At 36.7% G+C, this 25,070-nt stretch overlaps 1 protein-coding gene across 3 annotated transcripts in view; it reads left to right on the top strand.

The window, feature by feature from the left end:
* MRPL1 (mitochondrial ribosomal protein L1) overlaps nucleotides 1-25,070 on the top strand; it is a 49,593-nt gene that overhangs the window by 7,068 nt on the left and 17,455 nt on the right. For 2 of the 3 annotated variants that reach the window (XM_036412846.2, XM_036412826.2), the window contains exons 3-6: nucleotides 8,817-9,075; nucleotides 11,435-11,518; nucleotides 13,282-13,353; nucleotides 14,244-14,355. In XM_036412846.2, coding sequence (XP_036268739.1) covers nucleotides 8,817-9,075; nucleotides 11,435-11,518; nucleotides 13,282-13,353; nucleotides 14,244-14,355 — 527 coding nt within the window. The remainder of the gene's footprint in view (nucleotides 1-8,816; nucleotides 9,076-11,434; nucleotides 11,519-13,281; nucleotides 13,354-14,243; nucleotides 14,356-25,070) is intronic. The other variant, XM_036412836.2, reaches the window with a different exon arrangement.

The raw sequence follows: 25,070 nt of genomic DNA, 5'->3' as shown, positions 1-25,070 counted from the left end.
GTATTCTAGTACAACTTTTAAAACAATTTCAGTAACCTAAAAAACATAGTATAAGAAGTTTGCATACTTTAAAAAAAATGAAAAATTATTACCAATATTTTTATGCCTGACATTGAGTTATTCAGTAGCTTGAAGAGGATCATAGTATTCATAATTCTAGTTGTGGTTTTAATTTTTAAATTAAATATACTGACTTTATAATATACTAAAGATAGTTTTTTCATGGCTATTTTTTTTTTTTTTTAAATCAGGGTCTGAGACAGAGGGGCTTGCTTTTTTTCTCTTATCTCTTATCATTTCTGAATCTCCCTGCTCCTCCATACATATAAACCACGGTTTGCCAGTGGCAGTTTCTGGTAAAAAAAAAAAAAAAAAAAAAAAAGCCACTGTATCTGGTTCTTTTTCTCTCCTGAGGTTATTTTTTTCTTCAAGTATTTAAAAAAATTTTGTGGACTGCCAGACATTTTGTGTAGCATGGTCGAGATTGAAGTACGTGGTATTTATGCCTGGAAATGTGCATGCCCCTTCTGTCATAGCCTTGAATCAATCCAGTCAGTTGATCTAGGTTTTGGTTTTATTGTTGCCATGGTTACCATTGGCTTCATATTTCTGTACTGTCACTGTGTGCTTTCAGTGGGGGCTGGGCTGTGGAAGGTTTGTCTTCAGTGTTCTGGGTCCTGATCAGTTTTCTGTCTGCAGTTTTTGGGGGAGAGTGGGGAGTACAGCGCAGAGGTTTGGGGGGTGGGGTGTCTCTGCATACTCCTACCTCTCCCCTAGACTGCTGTTGCTTATTGCCAGTGCTTGTTAGTCTGGGGATAGGTATGTGAGGGAGTCTGTTTTTTCAAATCCAGCATTTATCCTAAGTAGGCACAGTGTGGCTAGACCTTGGGGATGGGTCGTCTTAATGTTTTTGTTCCTTGTCCCCATGGTAGGTATCTGCCACAGACCTTGTGCGAGAATGTCCGGGATCTTTCCCGTCTTTATTGATAGAGGATACTGCTTGCAGGGCTGTTTCCTTCCCTACCCTCAAGGGTAGAAGTTTTAGTACTTTTTTCTTCTTTCTTTTTCCTGCACAGAATGGATGTTTACCTATGCCCTGGGTTTCAGGGTTATGTGCTTTTCTGGCAGCAGTGGCTGATCTTCTCCTTGTCTGCACCCTCAAGGAGGGATTTCTAGTCTCTTGGCCTGCTCTCGTATTTCCTAAGAGTACCAGTGGAGGTCTGTGGAAAGGCCCTACGAATGAAGTGTGGACTTCCCTTGTGTTTGGATCTTCCAACGAGGTTTATACTGACCCTCGCCCTAAAATGTTAGCTGATTTCTTTTCCTTACCTGCTTTCCTTTCTCTCACATCTGCTAGGAGTGAAGCTTGCCCCGGTGGTATGCATGGGGGCGGGGTGAGAGTGTGGACCGGCTCCTTGGATTTCAGGCTACTCATTTGTCCTGTGATCTCAGCTCTGTGATGGATTCAAGAAAGGTGGTGATTTTTATTCCACTCTTTCTTACTGTTAAAGCCTTTTTTTTTTTTTTTTTTTTACTTTCATTTATTTGTATTATTAATGACTGGGTTTTATTCTGTCAGCTTTTACGTTGTAAGTGGAAGCAGAACTTATGCATTTAGTTTAATGAATAAACCAGCATCAGAAATGTTAGTGGATTCATTTATCTGATGTACACTGAGAAATACAAATTCCAGACATTTGCATTCCATTAGTAATTACATGCCCTAGGCATTTTCTCTTTACTGCTGTTTAATTCAGTTTACTTTGCCAGAAGTTGTATGCTTTCCTCCCTCCTCCCCATCCCAACCTTTCAATTCTTCAATGTCAGGTTTCTTTCCTTCAAAGAGCTTGTATCTCTGGAGTCATAGATCTTCAAAGGTCTTGTAGCGAGCTTTATTATAGCGCTGATTTTTTTTTCCTTGTAATTCTTTATTTGGGTGTAACCATGGAATTATTTTTTCTTTCATGCTTTTGGAATTAGGGGACAGATGAGGCAAGCAGAGAGTTATTACCTGAGCACAGTCCTTTTTACTCATTTAATCTTTGTGGTTTGGTTACCCAGGTAACTGCAGCTGAATTCTGTTCTCTTTGATTCAGGCTGCCAGGTGTTTCTCCCTCATTTTCCAAAAAAAGCCTTTCTAGTATGATTTATTTTAGGCTCTGAGAATTAGAGTTTTTAAGCTCTCCTGATAGGGCCTTGCATAATTACATGAACATGAACAACAACAAAGTTCTTCTGGACGTGATTCTTGTGAATAAAGATGGACACTTTTTGGAGAGTCATGGAAAATAAGCAGTTGGTCTAAGAAATTATTAATGGATTTTGTTCAGTTGCAAGTTTTGTTTTTTGTTTTTTGTTTTTGGAAGAAAGTATTTTCCTTAGAGTCCTAGTCAGTCTGTGCTATAATGATTTATACATTAAAGAAATGTTCCATTTGTAACTTAAAAATATTTTCACTGGCCCTGGCCAGGGTGGCTCAGTTGGTTGGGCATCCCATGCACTGAAAGGTTGCTGATTCGATTCCCTGTCAAGGCACATGCCTCAGTTGCTAGCTCCTTCCCCAGTAGGGGTTGTACAGTAGACAGCTGATTGATGTTCTGCTTTCACATCAACATTTCTCTTTCTCTCCCTCTCCCTTCCCCTCGCTCTAAAAAAAAATCAAAAAAAAATCAATGAGTATTTTTAAAAATATATATTCACTGAATCATCTCAAATATGTATTTTGTGAAACAAGGTTCAAAGCATAAATAAGTAAATTGTTGTATACCCAACTCAGTTTCTTCCTTCCTTTCTTTTTTTGTCTGTCTTTACGTTTTGAAAATATTTGTTAATTTAAAAATTATATTTCAGCCCCTGGGAATTTCATATTAATTGCAAATTAATGGTCAGGTTCAGCCATGAATGAAAATTTAGTGGTGAAATAAGCATTTATGTAAAGTAAATCTGTAGGTTACAGCTTGGACTCATTTAAAAAAAATTCTTTATTACTTAAAATATTACGTATGAATCCTTTTCTCCCATTGACCTCTCCCCACTCATTCCCAGCCCTATCCCGTACATGCCTTTCACCCCCCACCCCTCACCCTCCTACTGCTGACTGTGTCCACGGGTTTTGCTTATATGCATGCATACTAGGCCTTTGGTTGATCCCTCCTTCCCCTCCACCCCCAATCATTCCTCTTTTCCACTGAGGTTGGATGGTCTGTTTGATGCTTCTCTGTCTCTGAATCTATTTTAGTTCACCAGTTTATGTTGTTCATTATAGTCCACATTTGAGTGAGATCATGTGATGTTTATCTTTCTCCTATTGGCTTATTTTGCTTACTATAATGCTCTCCAGTGCCATCCATGCTGTTGCAAATGGTAAGATTTCCTACTTTTATAATACAGCAGCTTAGTGTTCAATTGTGTAGATGTACCACAGTTTGTTAATCCACTCATCTGCTGATGGGCACTTAGGCTGTTTCCAAATCTTAACTATGGTGAATTGTACTGCTGTGAACATAGGGGTGCATATATCTGGTTTCTGGTTTTTTGGTATTTCTGGTTTCTTGGGATATATTCCTAGAAGTGGGATTCTGGGTCAAATGGGAGTTCCATTTTTAGTTTTTTGAGGAAGCTCCATACTGTTCTCCACAGTGGCTGTACCAGTCTGCATTCCCACCAGCAGTGAAGGAGGGTTCCTTTTCCTCTGCATCCTCGCCAGCACTTGGCGTTTGTTGATGATAGCCATTCTGAGGTGTGAGATATGACCTCATTGCCATTTTGACTTTAATCTGATGATTAGTGACTTTGAGATGTTTTTATATGTTTCTTGACTTTCTGTATGTCCTTTTTCATAAGGAGTCTATTTAGGTCCTTTGCCCATTCTTTGATTGGGTCATTTATTTTCCTTTTGTTAAATTGTATGAGTTCCCTATAAATTTTGTAGATTAAACCTTTATCGGATATAACATTGGCAAATATGTTCTCCCATGCAGTGGGCTTTCTTGTTTTGTTGATGGTTTCTTTTGCTGTGCAAAAGTTTTTTATTTTTTTATTTTGATGTAGTCCCATTTGTTTATTTTCTCTTTACAGCTAGGACTCTTATTCGTGTGTTTTGTTTTTTTTTTTTGCTTTTTTAATTTTAGGTAGAGAGTTTATTACTAAAACAGGTTCTCTAAGCTTCTTCTATTGGCTTCACTACTCTTCTACTAAATGTAAAATAAAAATGGGATTTCTCCAGTTTGGAAGGTTTCAGGGTTTTGTGGGGTACTTCCCAGGGAGCTGAGGCATGTTGCCTCCGTTCACTTGGGCTCCTGCTTAGACTTAGACAGTGAGCTTTGGCATTGTCTCCTGTTCTGTTAAATTGCTCATGAGCTGAGAGAATATTATTATTAGTTGAGGTAATGAGGTTTCATTGAGTCTAAAAGTGAGAATGGAATTAACTTTGGAATGGTTTCTGAGGTACTTTTTAAAAATTTATTTACTGCATCCACGTCTTTCACATAAATGTTATAGATCCTTGTATTAATTTTCTTTTGCTGCTATTACCAATTACCTTATATATTGTGGCTTATTATCCTGCAGTTGTGTAGGTCAGAAAGCTAACATGGATTTCACTAGGCTAAGATCAGGTGTCAGCAGGGCTTCATTCCGTTCTCGAGGCTCTGTGGAGGCATTTGCTTCCTCCCATTCCCAGCGTGGAGAGGCCACCTACATTCCTTGGGTCCTTACCCCAGGTTCTCCACCTCAAAGCCAGGAATGGCAAATTGATTCTCTTTTCATGCTGGGATGTCTCTTATCTCTTACCATCTCCGTCAGATGCAGGTGGGAAAGGGGAAAGTTTCTCTGCTTTTAAGGATTTGGTATGATTAGATTGGGCCCACTTGGATAATTCAGGATACTCTCCCATTTTCAGATCTTTAACCTTAATCACATCTTCAAAGTCCTTCTTGCATGTAGTGATGGACATTTTTGGGAAGCCATTATTATGTCTACCACAGAACCCAAACATCTTTATAGAATACTAGAGGCCCGATGCACTAAGATTCATGCAAGAATAGTCCTTCCTTCCCCTGGCTGCCAGCACCAGGTTCCCTCTGGCACCTGGGACCTGGGCCTTTGCTTTGGCTGCTGCCTTCTGCCTTTGCTCTGGCCCTGCTGCCCTCCTGTAGCTCCATCCACCTCCCATCCCTCCCCCCCATCATAGCAGCCACCCACCCCGCCCACTTGGAGCAGCAAGGGTGGGGCGGAATGCCTGCACCATAGCCATGGTGACAACACAAGTGTCCCTGCGTGGCCGCCTCCATCTTTGTCTTGTTAATTTGCATATTCCCTCCTTATTGGCTCTGGGTGCCACCATTTTTGTCAAGGAATGATGGTCAATTTGCATATTGCCCTTTTATTAAATAGGATTATTTCACTGATTTAATACATTAGCCTCCTGTCAGTCACCAGGAACTGACACTATACTTTCCATCTGAAAGACAAAACAGGCTGGGCGCTTAAGGTGTTTTAAAGTGCTTATGGTTAAGAGATTATAGGTGTGATTTGACTTAATGCTGAGAAAATATATCACCTCTAGTTCTGTCTTTTCTTCTTAGCTTCAAACTCTTACCTGCAATTACCTGTTGAACATATTTTCTTAGATATTTTTGTAAGCACCTTGTTAGCTTTTGCTATGTAACAAACCACCCACAATTATTTGTCATTGCCCACATATCTGTGGGTCAGCTGATGTAAGCTAGGTTTGGATGGGTGTCTCTGATGACCTTGGTTGGGCAAGCCGTGCATCTGTGAGTAGGCAGCTCAAGTGAGAATTGTCTAACTTAGCCTGGGGCTCTCTGGGGGCAGCTGTGTTTCACATGTCTCATCTTCCCACCTTTGGGCTAGCCCAGGCATGTTCTTGTGAAAATGGCAGAAATACAAACATGTAAGTGTAAACACATGAAGCCTCGTGTAACCTAAGTTTAGAGCAGAGAAACGGTCACTTTTGCTTATTCTATTGTCCAAACTAGTCACATGGCCAAGTCAACATGCTGGGAAAGCTACTTTTATCTTTTTAAATAGGAGGAATTTAGCAAAGGAACTTGAATGGATAAAGGGGTGTAAACAATAATATAAACAGAGCCACTTTAAAGAAGTGTTGGAGCTGTCATCCCAGAGGAACTTGCCTGGCTGGTCTTCTCCTCAGACCTTTGGAATGTTAAAATAACCTTTAGACTGGCCTAAAGCAATCTTACATCCCAAACAATGTTTGCAAAGGTAACAGGAAAGCTGTAACTATTTGAGTTTCTGCCTGGGTCAGTTTTTCCAGAATCACTATTAGTTTGTATCTCAAATAAATGCTTGCTGCCTCTCTCTCACTCTGGTCTTTTATTTTTTGGTTAACAGGGGATAAAGAATTGGGGCCAGTGATATAATTAACCCCACATTCACCTCTGTTTTTTTCTTAATTACAAATGTTATTTTATTTTTTTTTAATTTCTTTATTGATTAAGGTATCACATATTTGTCCTCAACCCCCCATTCCAATCCCCCATCCCTCCACACTCATACCCCCACTCCATTATTGTCCTCGACCACTGGTTAGGCTCATATGTATGCACACAAGTCCTTTGGTTGATTTCTCCCTTTTATTCCTAACCTCCCTCTGAGGTCCAACAGTCTGACCCATGGCTCCTTGTCTCTGGGTCTGTTCTTGTTCATCAGTCTGTGTTGTTCATCATTTCTTTTAGAGGAGTGAAACCATGTCCTACTGGAAATATAAGAGTAAAAAAATGAGATAATCAATAATGGTTATGCTGAAAGGCAAATTAATCAGTCTGTAGTGAGTTCATCCTCGTGTGTCAGGATGGCCGAGTGGTCTAAGGCACCAGACTCAAGCTTAGCTTCCCACACTCACCTCTGTACTACTTTCCCGTTTTACTTTATTTCTGGTCTTAGTAATGATACTACTCTATGCCTAGTCATCTAAGCCAGAAACCTAAGAAGTATTTAAAATCTTCTCTTTCCCTTTTTCCTATATTCAGTAGCTACCTTGTAAATATCTTTCTAAACTCTCACCTATTACCCTCACTGTTCTGGTTCAGGGTGTCATGTCTCTTGGAAGAAAGGGACAGAATAGTCTCTCATGGTCCCTAATCTAGTTTCCTTTGAACCATTCTTTGTATTGCAGCTGGAATACTCTACCTGAAATACATTGCCTCTAGAGGATGCCCTCTGGGATGAGAGCCACCAACTTTTATTTTCTGCTGTTTCCTGTCTTTTGCTTCACTCTTCAGTTCAAGAGTGAATAAAATAAGGCCAGTGGGTCAAAAAATCTAGCCCACAATCTCTGTTTGTGCAGTTCATGAACTAAAAATGGTTTTACGTTTTTAAATGACTGGAAAAAATGAAAAGAACAGTCACTTAAAAATGTAACATTTTTGTGACACATGAAAATTATGAAATCTAAACCAATAAATAAAATTTTATTGGAATACAACTATGTTCATTCATTTTTGTATATGGATGCTTTCATATTATAATGGCAAAGTTGAGTCATTGAAACAAGAGACCATTAAATGCTTGCTATCTCATCATTTTCAGAAAAAGGTTGCCAGCCCTTGCTCTAGTCAAGTAGAACTTTCTGTACTATTCTATTTCATGCCTCAACATGTTTATTATGTTGTTTCTTTGCCTGGCTAACTATGTTCTTAAATAATAGCTTTATTGAGATACAACTAACATATTATGAAGTTCGTCCATTTAAAATGTACATTTCAGTGGTTTGTAGTATATTAAGAGTTAATTTTAGAACATTTTCATTACCTTTCAAAAAAACCCCATGTTCATTAGCAGTCACTCCCCATTTCCCTGACCCTCTCCCCCAAGCCTTAGAAATCACTAAATCTACTTTCATCTACATAGATTTGCCCATTCTTGATATTTCATGTAAATGGAGTCATACAATATGTGGGGTTTTGTGACTGTCATCTTCACTTACATAATGTTTTTAAGGTTTATACATATTGCAGCAGATATCAGTATTTCATTCCTTTCCATTGCTGATTAATATACCATTGTATGTATGTAACATGTACCCATTTGTGATATAATGGACATCCATTTTGTTTTTACTTTTTGACGGTAATGAGTAATGCTGTTATGAATATTTGTGTACAAGTTTTTGTGTGGTCATGAATTTTCATTTCTCTTAGGTATATACTTGGGCAAATTCTTCATTATTCTTCAAGAATTGACTTTGGGATCTTCTCTTGCAGATCCCTTTGCTAGCTTCCTGATCTGGATTAAATGTTCATTCCCTGTTGCTCAAATAACACTTGTAGTACTTTACACATGATAGTGACATTATCTGTTTGCATGTTTATTCCTCTGTTCCTCTAAGTTTTTAGAGAGCAGCATCAATGCCTTTTCTACTTTGTATCAACTGCAAACAGTCCAAAAATTCACTTAACCTTTATCGGACAAAAGGGAACTTTAGTTCCCGGCGAGGAGTGGTTAAAAGATAACTTTAATACATTTTCTTTATAAATGTTTTTACTTTTCATAAATAACTCAAAAAATAGATAAGATAGAGGCAAAAAAGTAAATGCCTGCAGCGCTGAATTTATTGTAAATGCCCAAAAAGGCTCCGGCCGGGAGACCCCACTACGGGAATTTAATATTTGTTGAACTAGAAAAACTGTAATGCAGTCTATGCTTTTAAATTAAAATAAACTTTATATTTTGTTATTTTTTTTGTCTTATATACATGGGTCTTTTTCTTTTCTTTTTTCAGTTTCTTGGAATACATATAGAGATAACTGATCTTGAGTTTCTCTTTTTTCAAGGCCTGAAAGGAAAACAAAAAAAGGTACCAAAGAAAAAGCACCAACTGAAAAACAAGAAGACATAGAAAAAATAAAGTCAATCCCCTTTATGGAAGGTGAACCTGAGGATGATGTTTATTTAAAACGCTTATATCCAAGACAGATATATGATGTGGAGAAAGCTATTCATTTACTTAAGAAATTTCAGATTCTGGACTTTACATATCCAAAGCAAGGTGTTTATCTTGATTTGACACTGGACATGTCACAGGGGAAGAAGGTATATAGACCCAAAATAAATTTATTTGTGAACAGTAGTTATATGAATCGACATTTCTTAATGTTTTAATTCTTGCCTTTTATAATAATTTTTAGAAAAACTTATGCTCTTTCTATAGTTTAGCATGAAAAATACGTATATTTGTTTTTTAACTTACAAATATAAAACAGAATGTTAAGCATACTCTTCATAGTTTATGAACATATATCTCCTATTCAGCAGAAAATCATCATTGGTATAAAGTTCAACAAAAATAATATTAAAGTTAATTGAGGTGTTACTATAACTTTGAAAAATTACTTATACTGCCTGTGTGTCCTGTTCCTTCTCTGTAAATGAGAGTTTTGGAATAGATCATTGCCCTTCAGATATTTCCTTAGAGTCCTAGATTGAGACCAAGTTTGCATGAGTGGGGTGCTTCAATCACAATTTCTCTGCTTTATCTGTTTGTATATTGCAGTTCTGTGGAAGACTTTTGTTTATAAAACTAAAAGTAGGAAAAACACTTGATTAGATTTGATGTCCATTATAGCTCTAAATTTTGTAAGCTTCTCACTCAAAAAACCTAATTTTCTTGGAAATGATATTTAAAGTTTTATTCTCAAGATCTTTTTGGTCAAACTAGAAAGTGTAAGTTTTTTGAATACAACTGAACAACCTCAATAATAACAATAATGATTGAGCATGTAAGAGGAGGCAGGATAAAGTCAGCTTACAGTACAGGCCAGCATCTTGTTGTTAACTCTTTGAGCTTGAGTTACTGGTTTTACCTCTTCAAATCTCACTTTTTTCATCTCTTTTAAAAAGGGAGATAAAAAGCTTTGTTCATATGATTATAGCAGATTGAATATGGTCATGCATGTAAGGACTTGGTAGGTGTTTAATAATAACAGTCAACATTTATTGGCAAGTTTTTATGTACCAACCACCATACTAATGCTTTGCATGCATTTTCTCATTTAATCCTTTAATAATTTCAGAAGAAGCCAAGACACAAAAAGTAAAGTACCTTGCTCAAGGTCAGAGAGTAGGGGTAGAGTTAGAATTTGAATTAAAGTCTGTCTCATGTCTTAGAAACAGTTTATACTAGCCTTGTTATAATTTTATTTTATATCACAGTGTTCTGTTAGTTTGTTTATTTAAAAAATGTTGTGGTGTCCAAGATGATCACTCTCTCAGTCAACTGTTAATATATTTCATAAGGAAGCCACTTGTAAGCTAGACACATTGGAAGGATACTGTTTTCTTCCTAAGACATTTTCTTAATCTTGATAGACTGCTTGTAACAGGCTGGTATTCTGCAGGGAATGCTATTATGATTGCTTGCCATTGAAAAATTTACTGGAACCAGTTGTGACATGTTAATGGCAAAGGAATGCCAGTGAATAAAATTGAGTTTCATTGTCTCATAGAATGCACACTTAAGAGTTGGTGCTTTCTTGTCTGAAAAACCCTCAGAAGGTTATCTCAAAATAAACTAAAAACACAGTCTTTCAGTTTTAATTAGGGAACACCCCTTTTCTCTTTTTTTCAGATCTTAAGACTCTATCAAAACTATGGACTTAGAACTTGTTTCCATGTAAAGTTTCCCTCAGAGATCTGAGCCACAAGCCTAGACAGGCAGGATTTTGACCAAATGACTGAACAAATTAGTTCTGAGGCCCTGTGGAATCTCTGTCCATATTAGGGTGACTCAAGTGCATGCTACTCCTTATTTTAGATGTTCCATTTTTCTTCACACAGATGTCTGAAAGTTGGTAGGTGGATTAGGTTGTTTTCAAATAGACCCACTCAGAAGAGCCTTTCAGGCTTGGCATTCTGTCTTGGATTTAAAAGTTAATATCACCAGATTGTTTAGAGTCAGTGATGGAGATTAGTGTGTCCTACTGAGCAGATCAGCTGGATATTGTCTATTGCTCAGTATGCACAGTTGCTTTCATGTCCTCTTTGATGGTGTCAAAAGATTACACATTCTTTTAAATTTAATTCATGGTGGCAAAAATTATTGGCATCCATGTAGAAAGCATTGTACTAGGTGCTGGGGAAGATATGGATATGCAAATACATCTTTCATTATATGAAACACTGATGAATGATGTAGAGATAGAAGCCAAGTACCATGAGAGTATGGAGCTGGGAAGAGGGGTTTAGATTTTCATGATGGTTTCTTACAAAAGAAATAAAATTACTTATGCCTTAAATTATAATCAGTGAATAGTTCTGGATTAAGGAGAGGATATTTGGTAGAATTGAAACATTGAAAAACAAAACATGTTAGTTCTGTTTTTTTACAGATGTGAGAGGCACCAAAAAGATGAATGAATTTTTCACAATTATTTTTCCATTGTTGTGTGTTTAGAAAAAAGTGGAGCCATTTTCCAGTGTTGTTAGTTTGCCATACCCATTCGCTTCAGAAATCAATAAAGTTGCTGTATTTACAGGGGTGAGTAACCTTTACCAACTTTTTATATCGTTTAACTTGTTTAATATAACATTGGTAAGTGATTAGAATAACTGAATGGGTAGAGTTAGAGAAAATTCTAGCATTCACCAAATCTTATTTTCTCCATTTGAACCTCAAAGCAATAAGGTGACTCATTTGAGGTTATGTCATTAAAGTAAGAAAAAGCTAAACTAGAACATTAACTTCATCATTATTTATTCTACCATATTCTGTTACTCACAAAAAAAGCTGAAGGGAAGTACAAAATTTATTCTATTAGCTCCTGCTTCTGACTCAAACTCTTCAAACAATAAAATTATTTTGGCCCCATGCAGTGCTTTGAAGTCACAGAAACCACACTTTAAAAAATATCTAGTGTGGAAAGTGAAGGACGTCAAGGCTATAACAAATACAGTAACAACAGTTTTTTTGGTCAAACTTTTTGTGTTTATAAACATCTGTTTATAATGTGTTTATGATTTTATTTTGTAAGGTATTTTGATTCTTCTCCATCTGTCTCACTTTCAAGGAAGAAATTCTTTACTTTTTCCCCCCTAGAAAAGTGGAGCATATAGCTGTTGGAATGCCACAAAACTTGAGTAAGGGCGTGATACATTTCATAGTATGGTATAAATGGAGTATAGAGGAAGAAAATAACTAATGCTGTGTATTTTTCTTTGAATTTTCAGACAACAGGCTAAATTTTGGTTCTTTAATTTATTAAAAATATTTTTCTCTTCCTAACCAGTATGGCTCAGTTGGTTGGGCATCATCTCATGCACTGAAGGGTTGCTGCTTAGATTCCTGGTCAGGGCATAAGCCCACGTTGTAGGCTTAATCCCTGGTAGGGGGCATGCACGAGGCAGACAATCTATGTTTCCCTTTCACATCCATGTTTTTCTCTCCCTCTCCCTTCCTCTCTCTAAAAATCAGTTTTAAAAATATTTAAAAATAAAATTTTCTCTCTATATTGGTTTGGTAAAATATCTTCATGGAAGGATCAAAATTAAATATATTTTAATTTTTACTTTTGGAAGATGATATATTTATGGTATTAGAGACTTAGGCTGAACTACCTCATGCATTTTTATTTTTATTTTTATTATTTTAAAAAATATATATTTTATTGATTTTTTTACAGAGAGGAAGAGAGAGGGATAGAGAGCCAGAAACATTGATGAGAGAGAATCACTGATCAGCCGTCTCCTGCACACCCCCCATCAGGGAAGCGCCTGCACATGCCCTTGACCGGAATCGAACCTGGGACCTTAAAGTCTGCAGGCCGACTCTCTGCCTGCTGATCCAAACTGGTTTCAGTTCCTCATGCATTTTCAAAAAATATTTTTATTGATTTCAGAGAGAAAGGGAGAGAGAAATAGAAACAGTAATGATAAGAGAGAATTATTGATTAGTTGCCTCCTCCATGCTTTCTACTGGGGATCGAGCCTGCAACCCAGGTATGTGCCCTTGACTAGAATTGAGCCTGGGACCCTTTAGTCTGCAGGTCAATGCTCTATCCACTAAGCCAAACCGGCTAGGGCCGCATGCATTTTTTAGGTATTTGCTCATGTTATAAGAAATATCTCAATTACCTAAAAACTAAACTTGTTCTGGATGTAATATTTCTGATGCATCTCATTGAAAATTGTTGCATTTCCAATTAAAAGTAAAAGCCACAGTTTTTATTTTGAGCTGTAATACTATTTCTGACAAAATACTTGAAAGCAGACTGAATTGATGTTTAAACTATTGTGTTTTGGTAGAATGCATCAGAGATTAAAATAGCAGAAGAACATGGAGCTGCGTTTGCAGGAGGAACTAATCTGGTTAAGAAGGTACAGTGTTATTTTCACGTTCATTAGTTATATGAATTGTTTTGTTATCTTTGCCATCCATTTATTTATTACATGTTTTAGAACTAGTATTGGAAAGTCTTAGAGTAGAAATTTCACATACCGTTCTTTGACATTTCAAAATTACCTCTGCTTAATATTTCTAGCGATAAGAGCCCTGGTTCTGGATCCACACTGCCTTTGTTTGAATTCTGGGTCTGTCCCTTATAAGTATACAGACTGACTCATCCTCCCTAAGTCTTCAATTTCTGCATCAGGAATGTGTGGTCAATATTAGTACTTGCCTCATAGGATTATTGTTAAGACTGGATTTATTAAACTATGTTAAGTATTGAGCCAAATGCTTGGCATGTGATAAGTGTTTGCTTAATGTAAGTTATTGTTAAGAGGAATACAGAATGTTATTTAGGGAATAAAGAATTTATAAAAATAAAGAATAGTAACAAGAAAATGAAATTTCAGAGACACAGCTTAATTTTGCCAGGGTTCAAGTCTTTAGGGTTCATTGTAATCCCAAACCACAGCTTTGAATGATATATTGTGGTATGATTGAAGCAAAAGGAATCATTGGTAAAATATTTGTTTTTGGAAGTACTATTCTAAAAAGTTGCTTCATTTTATAATCAACTAAATGGAAGAATTTAACCCATTAAATACATATATTTTAAATGGATATGACTATTTTTAAGAGAAAAGTTCAGAAAATGTTTTGCTTCTAATACTGGTAGTTTTCATAATTTGGTAAATGTGTTCATATGATCCTTGTTTAAAGGAAAACATTGTGTTTAATGTGTGTTTTCTAAATTATAAGGGGAATTACTACATTATATTAAATTTTCAGAATGAAAGTTATCTTTTATCTTGATTTTTAGATTTTGGATGATGAAATTGAACCAGACTTTTATATAGCTGTTCCAGAAATTATGTCTGAGCTTAATCCATTAAAGAAGAAATTGAAAAAAAGATTTCCAAAGCTTAATCGAAGTAAGGGAGAATTCTTTTTCATTATTTCAATATGCTATGAACAACTTTCTAATTTATATATTTTGTTAGAAAACAAAATTGCTAATATATATGCAGAATAAGTAATATGTCCTGCTATTTTAGTTTTATGTAAGAACATGTAGATTTTTTTTCCTCTTGACATTGATATTGGTAATCTATTGTAATTTGCAAACCTCATTACTATATAATACTTTAAATTTAGGCCATATTTTAATTTGAAATTAAGTGAAAGTATTACCCACTAGACATGTTGTTATCATATTGTGTATGTGTGTGTATGTTTTTTTTTTATCATTGTTTTTGACTTCTTTATCAATATAATAGGTATGCTAATTTATGTCAGCATTCAACTTATATGAATGCTTACAGTGTGCATGGGTCTGCAGATATTTTCCATAACATGTTAAGTGCCATATCAGTCACCAGTGACTGACACTATACTTTCTATTTGGATCTCGTCAGTCTGGCCACCAGCATATCAGTGAAATTGGATATTGTGGGCTAAATGGAAAAGAAGAAAAAACAGGCTTTGCACTTAATGTGCTAAGGAACTTTTCTCTTATGGATATTTATCCCTTATGAAATCTAGTAAGCAAAGTAACATCCTATATAATAAAAGCCTAATATACAAATTGTTCAACTGGGAGTTCACCACTTGCTATGACATGCACTGACTACCAGGGGGTGTCATGGAATATGACAGGCATCAGCAACGTGGTGCTGGCAGCGGACTGCAGTGGAGGTTCTGCCAGCCCTGATGGGCCCTGATGAAAGGGGGACTGTGACGGGATGGCAGAGCAGGTGATTGGGAGGCGCCAGGCCAAGGTGGGTGCAAGCAGGGCCCGATTGCTCTGCCAATTGCCTCACAGACAGAGACCATCAGCAGTGGCAGTGCGGGGGTGGGGCCACCACCTGGCTCCAGGTGCTGAGGGAGCTGGGTGGGGACCCAATGACTCAGGTGGAGGGGAGCACATGGTGGCCCAGGGGCCCAGGTGCTGCCCAGGGCCCAGAGGTCAGCTGGGACTTGCCCTTCCACGCCAGATGCTCGTGCTTCGATTGCCAGCCAGGCCTAGGGATGAATTTCTTGCACCGGGCCTCTAGTTGCTACATAAATAGCTATGTTTTAAAGTCTAACATAAATGATAAACTCACAAGGTGCTGAAGATTTTCAGTAGAAGAATTTACATATAGGTGAGGAAGTTAGCGTTTAAAGTGATCTTGAATAATTGGATGAGTAGATTAAGGGAAATACATTTTAAGTATGAAACGGAACTATAGTTCTGCTGCCTGCTGCAATGAAAGCCAAACTTGTGAGACAGGTGCTGGCAAGAAGGAAAGTGGTTTATTCAAGTGCCCGCAACTTGTGATGGGGGACTCCTGTCCCAAAGCCCATCTTATTAGTCCTTGTCAAGCCAGATAATTACATAAGATAAAAGGGAAGTGGGAATTGAGTTGAGGGGAGTAGCAGGAATTTTTCTGTGGACCAGATGTGCAGTTTGACTCAACTAGTCATCCTGTTCTTAATACTAATTTTGCTCTCTTGTGGTTGGCCAGTGTGTTGCACATCTGGTGGTGACAAGAAACAGGAACAGTGTGCTCTGCAAAGATACTTAGGCAAAAATATGTGATTTTTTTTAAAGCATATAAATCTCTATTATTAGTTAGCTTTTGCTAGAATTTCAATGTTAGTTTGGTAGTAACAAGAAGAAAATCTATTAATCATAGACATTGAAGTAAGTCAGAAATTATAGTCCATGTATAAGAAATATCAGTTAGTTCTCTTTAGCTGTATTGAAAAATATTCCTACATTGATATGAAAGAGAATTGGAAATTGTGTTGGAAAGGTAGATTGATGTCATATTGAGAAGGATCTGGAATAAGATCCTAGTAAGCTTGGACTTTAATTTTTTCTGTATTCAGCAGAATCCCTTAGAAGTTTTTAAGGTGGGGAATACTTTACAGATTTAATCTAGCAAGAGTTCATAAGATGTATTGGCATCAATCAAAACTAGAAGCAGGGAGACCAGCTTTGACACAATCACCAGAGACTAATAAAGTTAATGTGTAAACTAAAGTCTCATAATGAGGCTGGAATAAAGACGATAGATGTCAAATATATTAGGACTGCACTAAGTAATTAAAAATGGACAGGAAAGACAGAAAAGAAAGAGTCAAATGGTGCTGGTATTTTTATTTATTTTTTTTACTGTATATCTGCTATAGATAGATATTATTTCAAATAAAATTTCATTTTAATACTGTTTTAGTAGCTTGGTCTTCACATTTTAGCTATACTTGAGCTGAAAATTCCTACCAAAATTCTTCAGACTTGGTAGCCACTAAACCATGGATCATATATTATGTTTTATACTTTAAACAATTTTATATGTACTCTCAAATTCTTTGTTGTACTAGAGTTTTATTTGTTTATTTTGATAGCCTGCTTTGAATAACACATCCTTATTAGATATTGAACTGAAGTTGGGCACTTTTTATTAGGGATTTCCAGTACAATAATGTTTGTCGTCATGTAATCAGGTGTAATTTTTCAAAGTAAGACCTGAAATTGAACATTATTTTCAAAATTAAATGTGAATTCCAGTTCAGTTTGATGAAAATATTTCTCATACTTTTTTTCTAATTAAATTAAAGCTCAACAAAACCAGACATACTAAATATAGTCAATTAAAACTGAAACTAAATGCTAAATATATCTATATTTATCTATTTCCTTTCTTTGAACTGGCTTTACACAGAAGTTAATTTTGTCACCTTTGCTACTTTATCTATTTTCTGAACAACCCTTTAGGCCTTTATGGTTTTTAGCCTGAGGGTTGTATTTTTTTTTATTTTTTATAATGAGATGTTCATCACAAAATTAGGCACTGTTGTTTTTAGTCTGAAAGGTTTTCAAATAACTTCATTTCAAATAAGAAAAGTTTCCCTTCAAATTGCTAATTTTTGTTAATGGGCTTTATTTTTACTTTCATAATGAGTCATAGTTTCTGTACACCAAGGTCAAGTTACCTAGGTGTACTCCCCCTTCTCCTCCTCCACCTTTGTTTAACAAAACATCTTGAAAAAACAGAGAGACCTTTCTCCTCTAGCTTTTTCTATTCACCCCTACATGATCTGTGTAACAGCACTGGCAAAACATTCGTGTTCTTTAAACATGAAGACAAATGATTAACCTGTCAAAAATGTTAAAACAAAATACACCAGATGTGCATTAGAACAAATGAAGCTTGTATTATGCATTTTCAGAGCTTGTTCTGATTTTTGTTTAGGAACATTTGATTCTCCTTATAGCCAACAAAAGACTTTAGGGTAAAATAGAAATTACATTTTGAGCAAATGGATGAAATTAAAAAACAAACAGGCCCCTACAGCTAAGCTCGTTAGTTTCCCATTTTGTCCTACATTTTGTTTTAGTAATGGGAGTGGGTGTAACCATCTTGGCTGGATTAAATGTTCACATTTTGCAGCATGGTTAGTGCTGCAGCTTTATTTGTTTTATTTATTATCTTAATTGCTCACATAACTGTAGGCAAGTTCTCTGTTTTTAAATGCACATTTGGCTTGTTTTTTAGTATTTCCTTTTTATTTCAGAAAAAAAAGACATTTAAAACTTTTAAAAATTTCTTGGAAGAAAGTGGGTTTCCTTATACTTGTAAACTACAATAGCTTCCCCCTAATCCCATAACATCATTGCCCTCTGAAATTCTTTTATCTCTAATATCAATATGTTTTGTTGATATTTTTAACATTTTTATTCTTAATTTTATATGTTATTTAGAATTTACTTAAACAAAAAATACTAGTATGAAAAATATCTTGATTTAATTGAGTCAGTCTTCTAATAATGCATATTGGACCATGGTAGATGGTATCTGTATATATAAAAGCATAATATGCAAATAGACTGGTCAACTATGATGCACACTGACCACGAGGGGGCAGACGCTCAACACAGGAACTGCTCCCAGTCCGCAGGCCCCAATTGCCTAATGGGGAACAGGGGAACCGGGGGTGGGTGGCCCTGGGTGTGGGCGGCACCAGGGCCCCAATCACCCTACTGGCTGCCCCACACATAGAAGGTAACCAGCGGTGGTGGGTGGGGAGCAGGTGGGAATAGTCATCCTCTTGGTTCCTCCCCCTGGCCGGCAGGCTCTGATCGTCTGATGGGGAACCAAGAACTGGGGGTGGGTGGCAGCTGATGTGAGTGGCACTGGGGCACGAGCACCCCGCCGGTTGCCTCACACACAGGGCGACCAGTGGCAGAGGGTGGGGCCAGCTGCTGGCAGCCAGGGAAGATGGCCCTGATCGCTGGCCAGGCCTGGGGACCCTACCTATGCATCAATTTGTGCACCAGGCCTCTAGTAGTATATGAAAATAATTGAATTCTTTTAAATCATACTCAGTTATTGATAGGTGGGAATAGGAACATGATTAAAAAATTGGACCCTCTAGTGTGTATTTCTCTTAATATATAGCTCTTAGAATTGAATGTTAGTACTCTTATTTATAGTCTTATCAAAAGGATATTCCAGCAGACTTGTCCAAAGTGTATTCACTTCTGCCTTTTGTAAGGAAGTGGCATTGCATCGTATTTGAGAGTAATGGATGTAAAATTGTTGAAATCTAATGTGAAATATTTTTAACACATAGACTAAACATGGTATTGCTTGCATTATTTAAACAATTAGAACTCTTCTTGGTTCTATTAAGAAATACTGAAAAAGGACCTTTTGCAGAGTAATCTATTTGAAATTTTTCTGTTTTCCCCCACTTGTGCATCAGTTTAAAAAGTATTTATGTGTGAAAGATTCCAATGATGATTAAGTATGGCTATAATTATTATAGATGAATTATTGATGTATTACAGCTGTTTCTGTTATTCTTTCCTTCATTTCCTGTACTACAGCTGCCCTTCCTCATACACACTAAATGTTCTCTCTTCTCAGGTCTTTGGACTTATTGTCTCATCTGTGTATAATGCTCTTTGCTTATTTTCCTGGCTCACTTTCTCATTCAGATATCACCTAAACAAAAATGCCTTCCATGACCAATTTTTTTTTTTTAATCTCACCCAAGGACGTGCTTGAGAGAGAGAGAGAGAGAAATGTCACCGTGAGAGAGAAACATTGATCAGTTGGCTTCCGTCCATGCCCTGACTAGGGATTTAAGCTGCAGCCCAGATATGTGTCTATGATGATGCTCAACCAACTGAGCCACTCCAGCCAGGCAATAACCACCTCATATGGGATATTACCATCACTTCCCATTAACACTGGCTTTCTTATTTTATGTTTTTATATTACTTTTAGGACTTACACATAGGCTTCTTACATTCTTTATTTGTGGTTGTGTGTTTGGTTCTTCCCATTAGAGTAAGGGCTTTTTTTTTCTTCCCCCCACTACTGTATTTCTATGGCCTAGAATAGTACCTGGCACATAGTAGGTACTCAATAAATATTTGTACAGTGCATGAACATTTAGTGCAGCATTCAGTTGATAGAAGATATAGATTAAATACTGCAACTGAAGAGTATATTTATCTTTAGTTTTTTTTTTTGTTTTTTGTTTTAAGATTAGGATAATTGTATTTATAGTTATTGAGTATCTGCTATGTGCCAAGCCTGGAGTGTAATGGCTGTGAAAAAGACAGACAAGACCCTTGCTGTCTCGGAGCGAAGTGTTTTGTTTTCTGCAGTATATAATTTTTTTTTTATTAATATATTTTATTGATTTTGTACAGAGAGGAAGGGAGAGAGATAGAGAGTTAGAAACATTGATGAGAGAGAGTCATCGATCAGCTGCCTCTTGCACACCCCCTACTGGGGATATGCCTGCAACCAAGGTACATGCCCCTGACCGGAATCGAACCCGGGACCCTTCAGTCCCCAAGCCGATGCTCTATCCATTGAGCCAAACCGGTTTCGGCTTGTTTTCTGCAGTATATAAACTGACTTAACTGAGCATTTCGCTAAACAAACAAAACAAAACACATCTCCCAGCATTTACATTTGATTCAGCTGTCCTTTCTAGCTATAATCTTAATCCTTTCTTTGGTTTCATGCAAGTTTTTCAAATAGTGGTCTTTAGTGCTGTCTCAGTTTCCTTAGCTAGTGTTATTCTTTCTTTTATCCTTCTCTCCCGTATTCATCTAAAATGTGGTTCTTAGTAATAATCACGGGTCTTTCTTTTGCTGCATTTAAAGATTTGTTCTTAGTGTTTTTTCTTTCTTGCAACCTTCTTTTACACTTAGTAATCTTCACTTACCTCCTTTCTCAGTAGCTATTCCTTCTTTGTTTTCCCTAGCTTCTGTTATTTGACTTGCTTCTTCCCTGCAATATTCCCTAGTAAAGAAGAAGAGAGAAAGTACATCTCTGTGAAACATCCGACAATATAGTTTCTTACATGTTATGTTCTTTATGGAAATCAAATTGCAGGAAGAGAAAGTAACAAGGAAGGAGAAGAACATAAAAGTACAGAGAAAAAGGAGAGCAATTTCATAGCAATAAGGGATAGCAAATTCCTAGAAATAAGAGTGAAGATTTAACATTGGATTGTACTGAAAAACAGAATAGATTAGTGGTTAACATAGACCTCTCTCAGACTTGGCTTTGACACTTACTGTGACCTTAAATTATTTAAAACATTTTTGTGCCTCTGTTTATTCATCTACAAAATGGGTTTTATGCTCCCCATGGTGTTTTTGTTATATAATGTATGCAAGAGCTTTATATAACCTGCGTACATAGCAAGTTTGTAATATACATGTGCCTCGGTTATTATTGACTCCCTACAAGTCCTAAAGTGACTACTTATGCTCCATAATTACTTAGGAACTCATTCTTTTTCATGTCTTCAGATATCATTCTTACCTTCATAATTCATTTATTGATTAAGCATCTAATATTGAGTGCTTACTGTGTTCCAGGCAGTACACTTAGTATTGAGGATTGAAAGATGAAACTATAGTTCCCATCTTTATGGAGGTAATGAGAGAAATGAGAACAGAAATGCTATAGTAAAATGCAGAAAGTGTACCAATGGAAAAGGTACAATGCACTGAGAGGAATGAGGGACTTCTTTGTAGAATCAGGTCATATAAAGAAAGTATAGCTATGTTGAACATTTAAGCACACATAGGCATTTTCTTTCCCAACATGCCTGGGGAGAACATTGCATGTGGAGGAAATGGCCAGTATTAATGCACAAAAGTATGTGTGAGCCAGTTATGCTCAGGAAATTAAAGATAGCTTTCTTTCATTTTGTACATAAAGTATTATTAGGTTATTGTGGTCACTGAGGTTAGATAGTGATAGGTAGTGGGCCAGATCATGGAGGGTATTCTGTACCATGCCATGGAGATTTGATTTTATCCTCTATGTAGGTAGGAACCATTGAAAAATATTGCTCAGAAGGATGATATAAGATTTGCTTATTAGAATATCTATATATACAAACTATGTAAATGATAGAGTGGTGATTTGAGGACAATGAAACCTTAAGGGGTGGCCAGTGCAGTAGGCTGGGTCAAAGATGGATAACAGAATCTGAACAGTGGCAGTAATGACAGAGAAGAAGAAGGCTGTTGTGGGATATAGAGGAGGTAGGAATAACAGGAGTTATTGATAAGCTGTTGGGGTAAGGGATAGGGAAGAATCTAGAATGATTCCCTAATTTCTATCTTGAGTAGCATAGTGAATACTATTTTAAAGGTAGATACACAGGAGATGAAGCAGTTTGGGTGAGATAGGGAGGATGGAGATAGGCTGGTACAAACTTAATGTTTTCCTGGAAGAAGTCAGTATTAAGATGAAGTAGGTTGTGTTAAATAAATGTGCACATTGTAATCTCTAGAGCAAATGAAAAACACATACACAAAAAAGAGACATTTCTTCAAACTAAATAGAGGAATAAAAATGATATACTAAAAACTTTTTGTTTAACATAAAAAAAAAAGGCAGTAAAGAATGAACAGAGGAATAAATGAGATGAGACAAATAGAAAATACATTAAAATAAAGAACTAAATCCAACCATATCAAAATTTATGTTAACTGGAAAGAGAAAGTACATCGGGGTGAAACACTTCAACCAAAAGGCAGAAATGATAAGACTACAAAAAAGCAATCCAATTATATATGTCTACAGGAGACACACTTGATATTCAAACAGAAACAGGCTGAAAGTATAATGAAAAGTAAAGATACACCATGAAAGCAGTAAGTATTAGAGAGTTGGGTTAACTGTATTAATATCTGACAAAATAGACTTTTAAGACAAGGAATTTACTTGAGAAAAAGATGGATGGATATCTTATAATAATAAAAGGACATACTTGTCTAAAACAGAACTACAAAATACATGAAGCAAAAACTGACAGAATTGAAGGAGAAATGGACTGATCATCAAGTACAGTTAGAACTTTTTGTATTCTTTTCCCAGTAACTGATAGAATCCTATAAAATAAAAAGCTAATATGCAAATAGTCATCATGCTCTCACACTGTAATGACCAATCAGCATGAGGTTGTGTGTACGGTGAGGCGTGTGTGGGTGAGCGGGGCTGCGTGCACGACCAGTCACCAGGAGATGCATGGAGCACCTCTTAGTCCCTCCCCATCAGCTCTTGTAGGTGGTGGTGGCTCGCTCCCACCTCCCACGGCCGATGGCCTTCTGTGCAAGATTTCATGCACTGGGCCACTAGTCTTTATATATAAAAGCCTAGGTGATTGTTATGACCAAAGGACCAGACCAACCAATCAACCAGTTGCTATGACACACACTGACCACCAAGGGGCAGATGCTTAACATAGGAGCTGCCCCCTGGTGGTCAGTGTGCTCCCAAAGCCAACCTTCCGTGGCCCCTCCCCCTGGATGGCTAACCTCCTGCAATACCACCCCATGGCTGGTCGGTCCCCCAATAGGTTTTGATCACTGGCCAGGCTGAGGGACCCCACTCGTGCACAAATTCATGCACCAGGCCTCTAGTCTATAGATAAGAAAAACCATAAAGATACAGAAGGCTTGAGTAATACTACCAACAAACATGGCCTAATTTATAGAACATTTTCTCCAACAATAAGAAGTGTTTGGTCTACACTTTTCAAGTGTACATGAAACTTTCGCCAGGTTAGACCATTTATTGGGTTGTAAGGCAAGTCTTAATAAGTTTATAAGTATTGAAATCTTACAGACTGTGTTTTCTAATCACAATAGTTAAATCAAATTAGGTAACCAAAGGAAGTATGAGAAATCTCAAAATACTTTAAATTTAAAAAAACCTAGATAACTGATAGATCAAAGAAAGATATCCCAAGGTAAATTAGAAAATATTTTGAACTGAATGACAATGAAAACAGAACACATCCGAACTTGTGGGGTGCAGCTAAAGCAATAGTGTAATGCGTACATTATAATCTGTAAAGGGAAATTTATAGTTTTAAAGTCTAACAGAAAAGAAAGGTTTTAATTTTCTTTGTTCTAAGCTTTAACCTTTAGAACTTAGGAACAAAGAAACAGATTAATAAAAAGAAGAAAATAATAAGTGGAGTGGAAATCAATTACAAAAGGGTAAATAATACAGAAAAGCAATGAAAGGATAACTGATTCACTGAAAATGTTATTGAAAAGATCAGTAAAATTGGACTGATTTCTTTAAAAGAGAGAATGCAGATTATCAAAATTAGGAATGAAAGGGGGACTTCAATACCAATCCCATAGACATTAAAAGATAATAAAATAATATTACAAACAACTTTATGTCAATAAATGTGACAACTTACATGAAATGGGTAAATTCCATGAAAAATACAAATTTCCAAAAGTATCCAGAAGAAATGAAAATATCTAAATTGATCTGTATCAAGTAAAGAAATTGAATTAGTGAGTTCTATTTTCCACAATGAAAAGTTCAGGCCCACATGACTTCTCACTGGTGAATTCTGTCTAACACTTATGACAGAAATAATATCAATTCCTCACAACCTCTTTTTAAAAATAGTGGGAAAGGAATACTTACCAACTCATTAATGAGCTCAGTATTACCCTGGTATCAAAGCTAGACAAGGACATCACCAGAAAAGAAAACTTCAGATTAATATCCCTTATGAGCAAAAGCAAAAATTCTTAACAAAATAGAATCCTGCAGTAAATATATATGTATATATATGAAGATTAGTAAATCTTAACCAAGGAGATTTAGTCTAGGAATACAGTTAATTTAACATTTGTTGGACATCAATATAATAGGTCAACAGAATAAAGAATAGAGACTTTAAGATCATCTCAGTAAATGAAAGAACTTGACAAAATCAAATATCCATTTGCAGTAACTAGAATTATCAGAATACTAGAGACCTGGTGCATGAAATTCGTGCATGGGAGGGGGGGTCCCCTTAGCCCAGCTTGCACCCTGTCCAATCTGGGACTCCTCAGGGGTAGGGGATTCTCATAATATGGTACTGCTGGCTCTTAACTGCTCACCTGCCTGCCTGCCTACCTCCCCTCCCCGCCCCCTAGCCTGGTCACCCCTAACCACCTCTGCCTGCCAGCCTGTTTGCCCTCAACTTGCCCCTGCTGGCCTGGTTGCCCCATGCAGCCTTCTGTTCAGTCGTTTGGTCATCCCTCACTAACCCTCCTGCCAGCCTGGTCACACTACGCAGCCAGCCCTTGACCCATCAG

The sequence above is a fragment of the Pipistrellus kuhlii genome, unplaced genomic scaffold, assembly GCF_014108245.1.
Source record: "Pipistrellus kuhlii isolate mPipKuh1 unplaced genomic scaffold, mPipKuh1.p scaffold_m20_p_1, whole genome shotgun sequence".
Taxonomy (NCBI): Eukaryota; Metazoa; Chordata; class Mammalia; order Chiroptera; family Vespertilionidae; genus Pipistrellus; species Pipistrellus kuhlii.
This window is presented reverse-complemented; position numbering and strand designations above follow the sequence as displayed.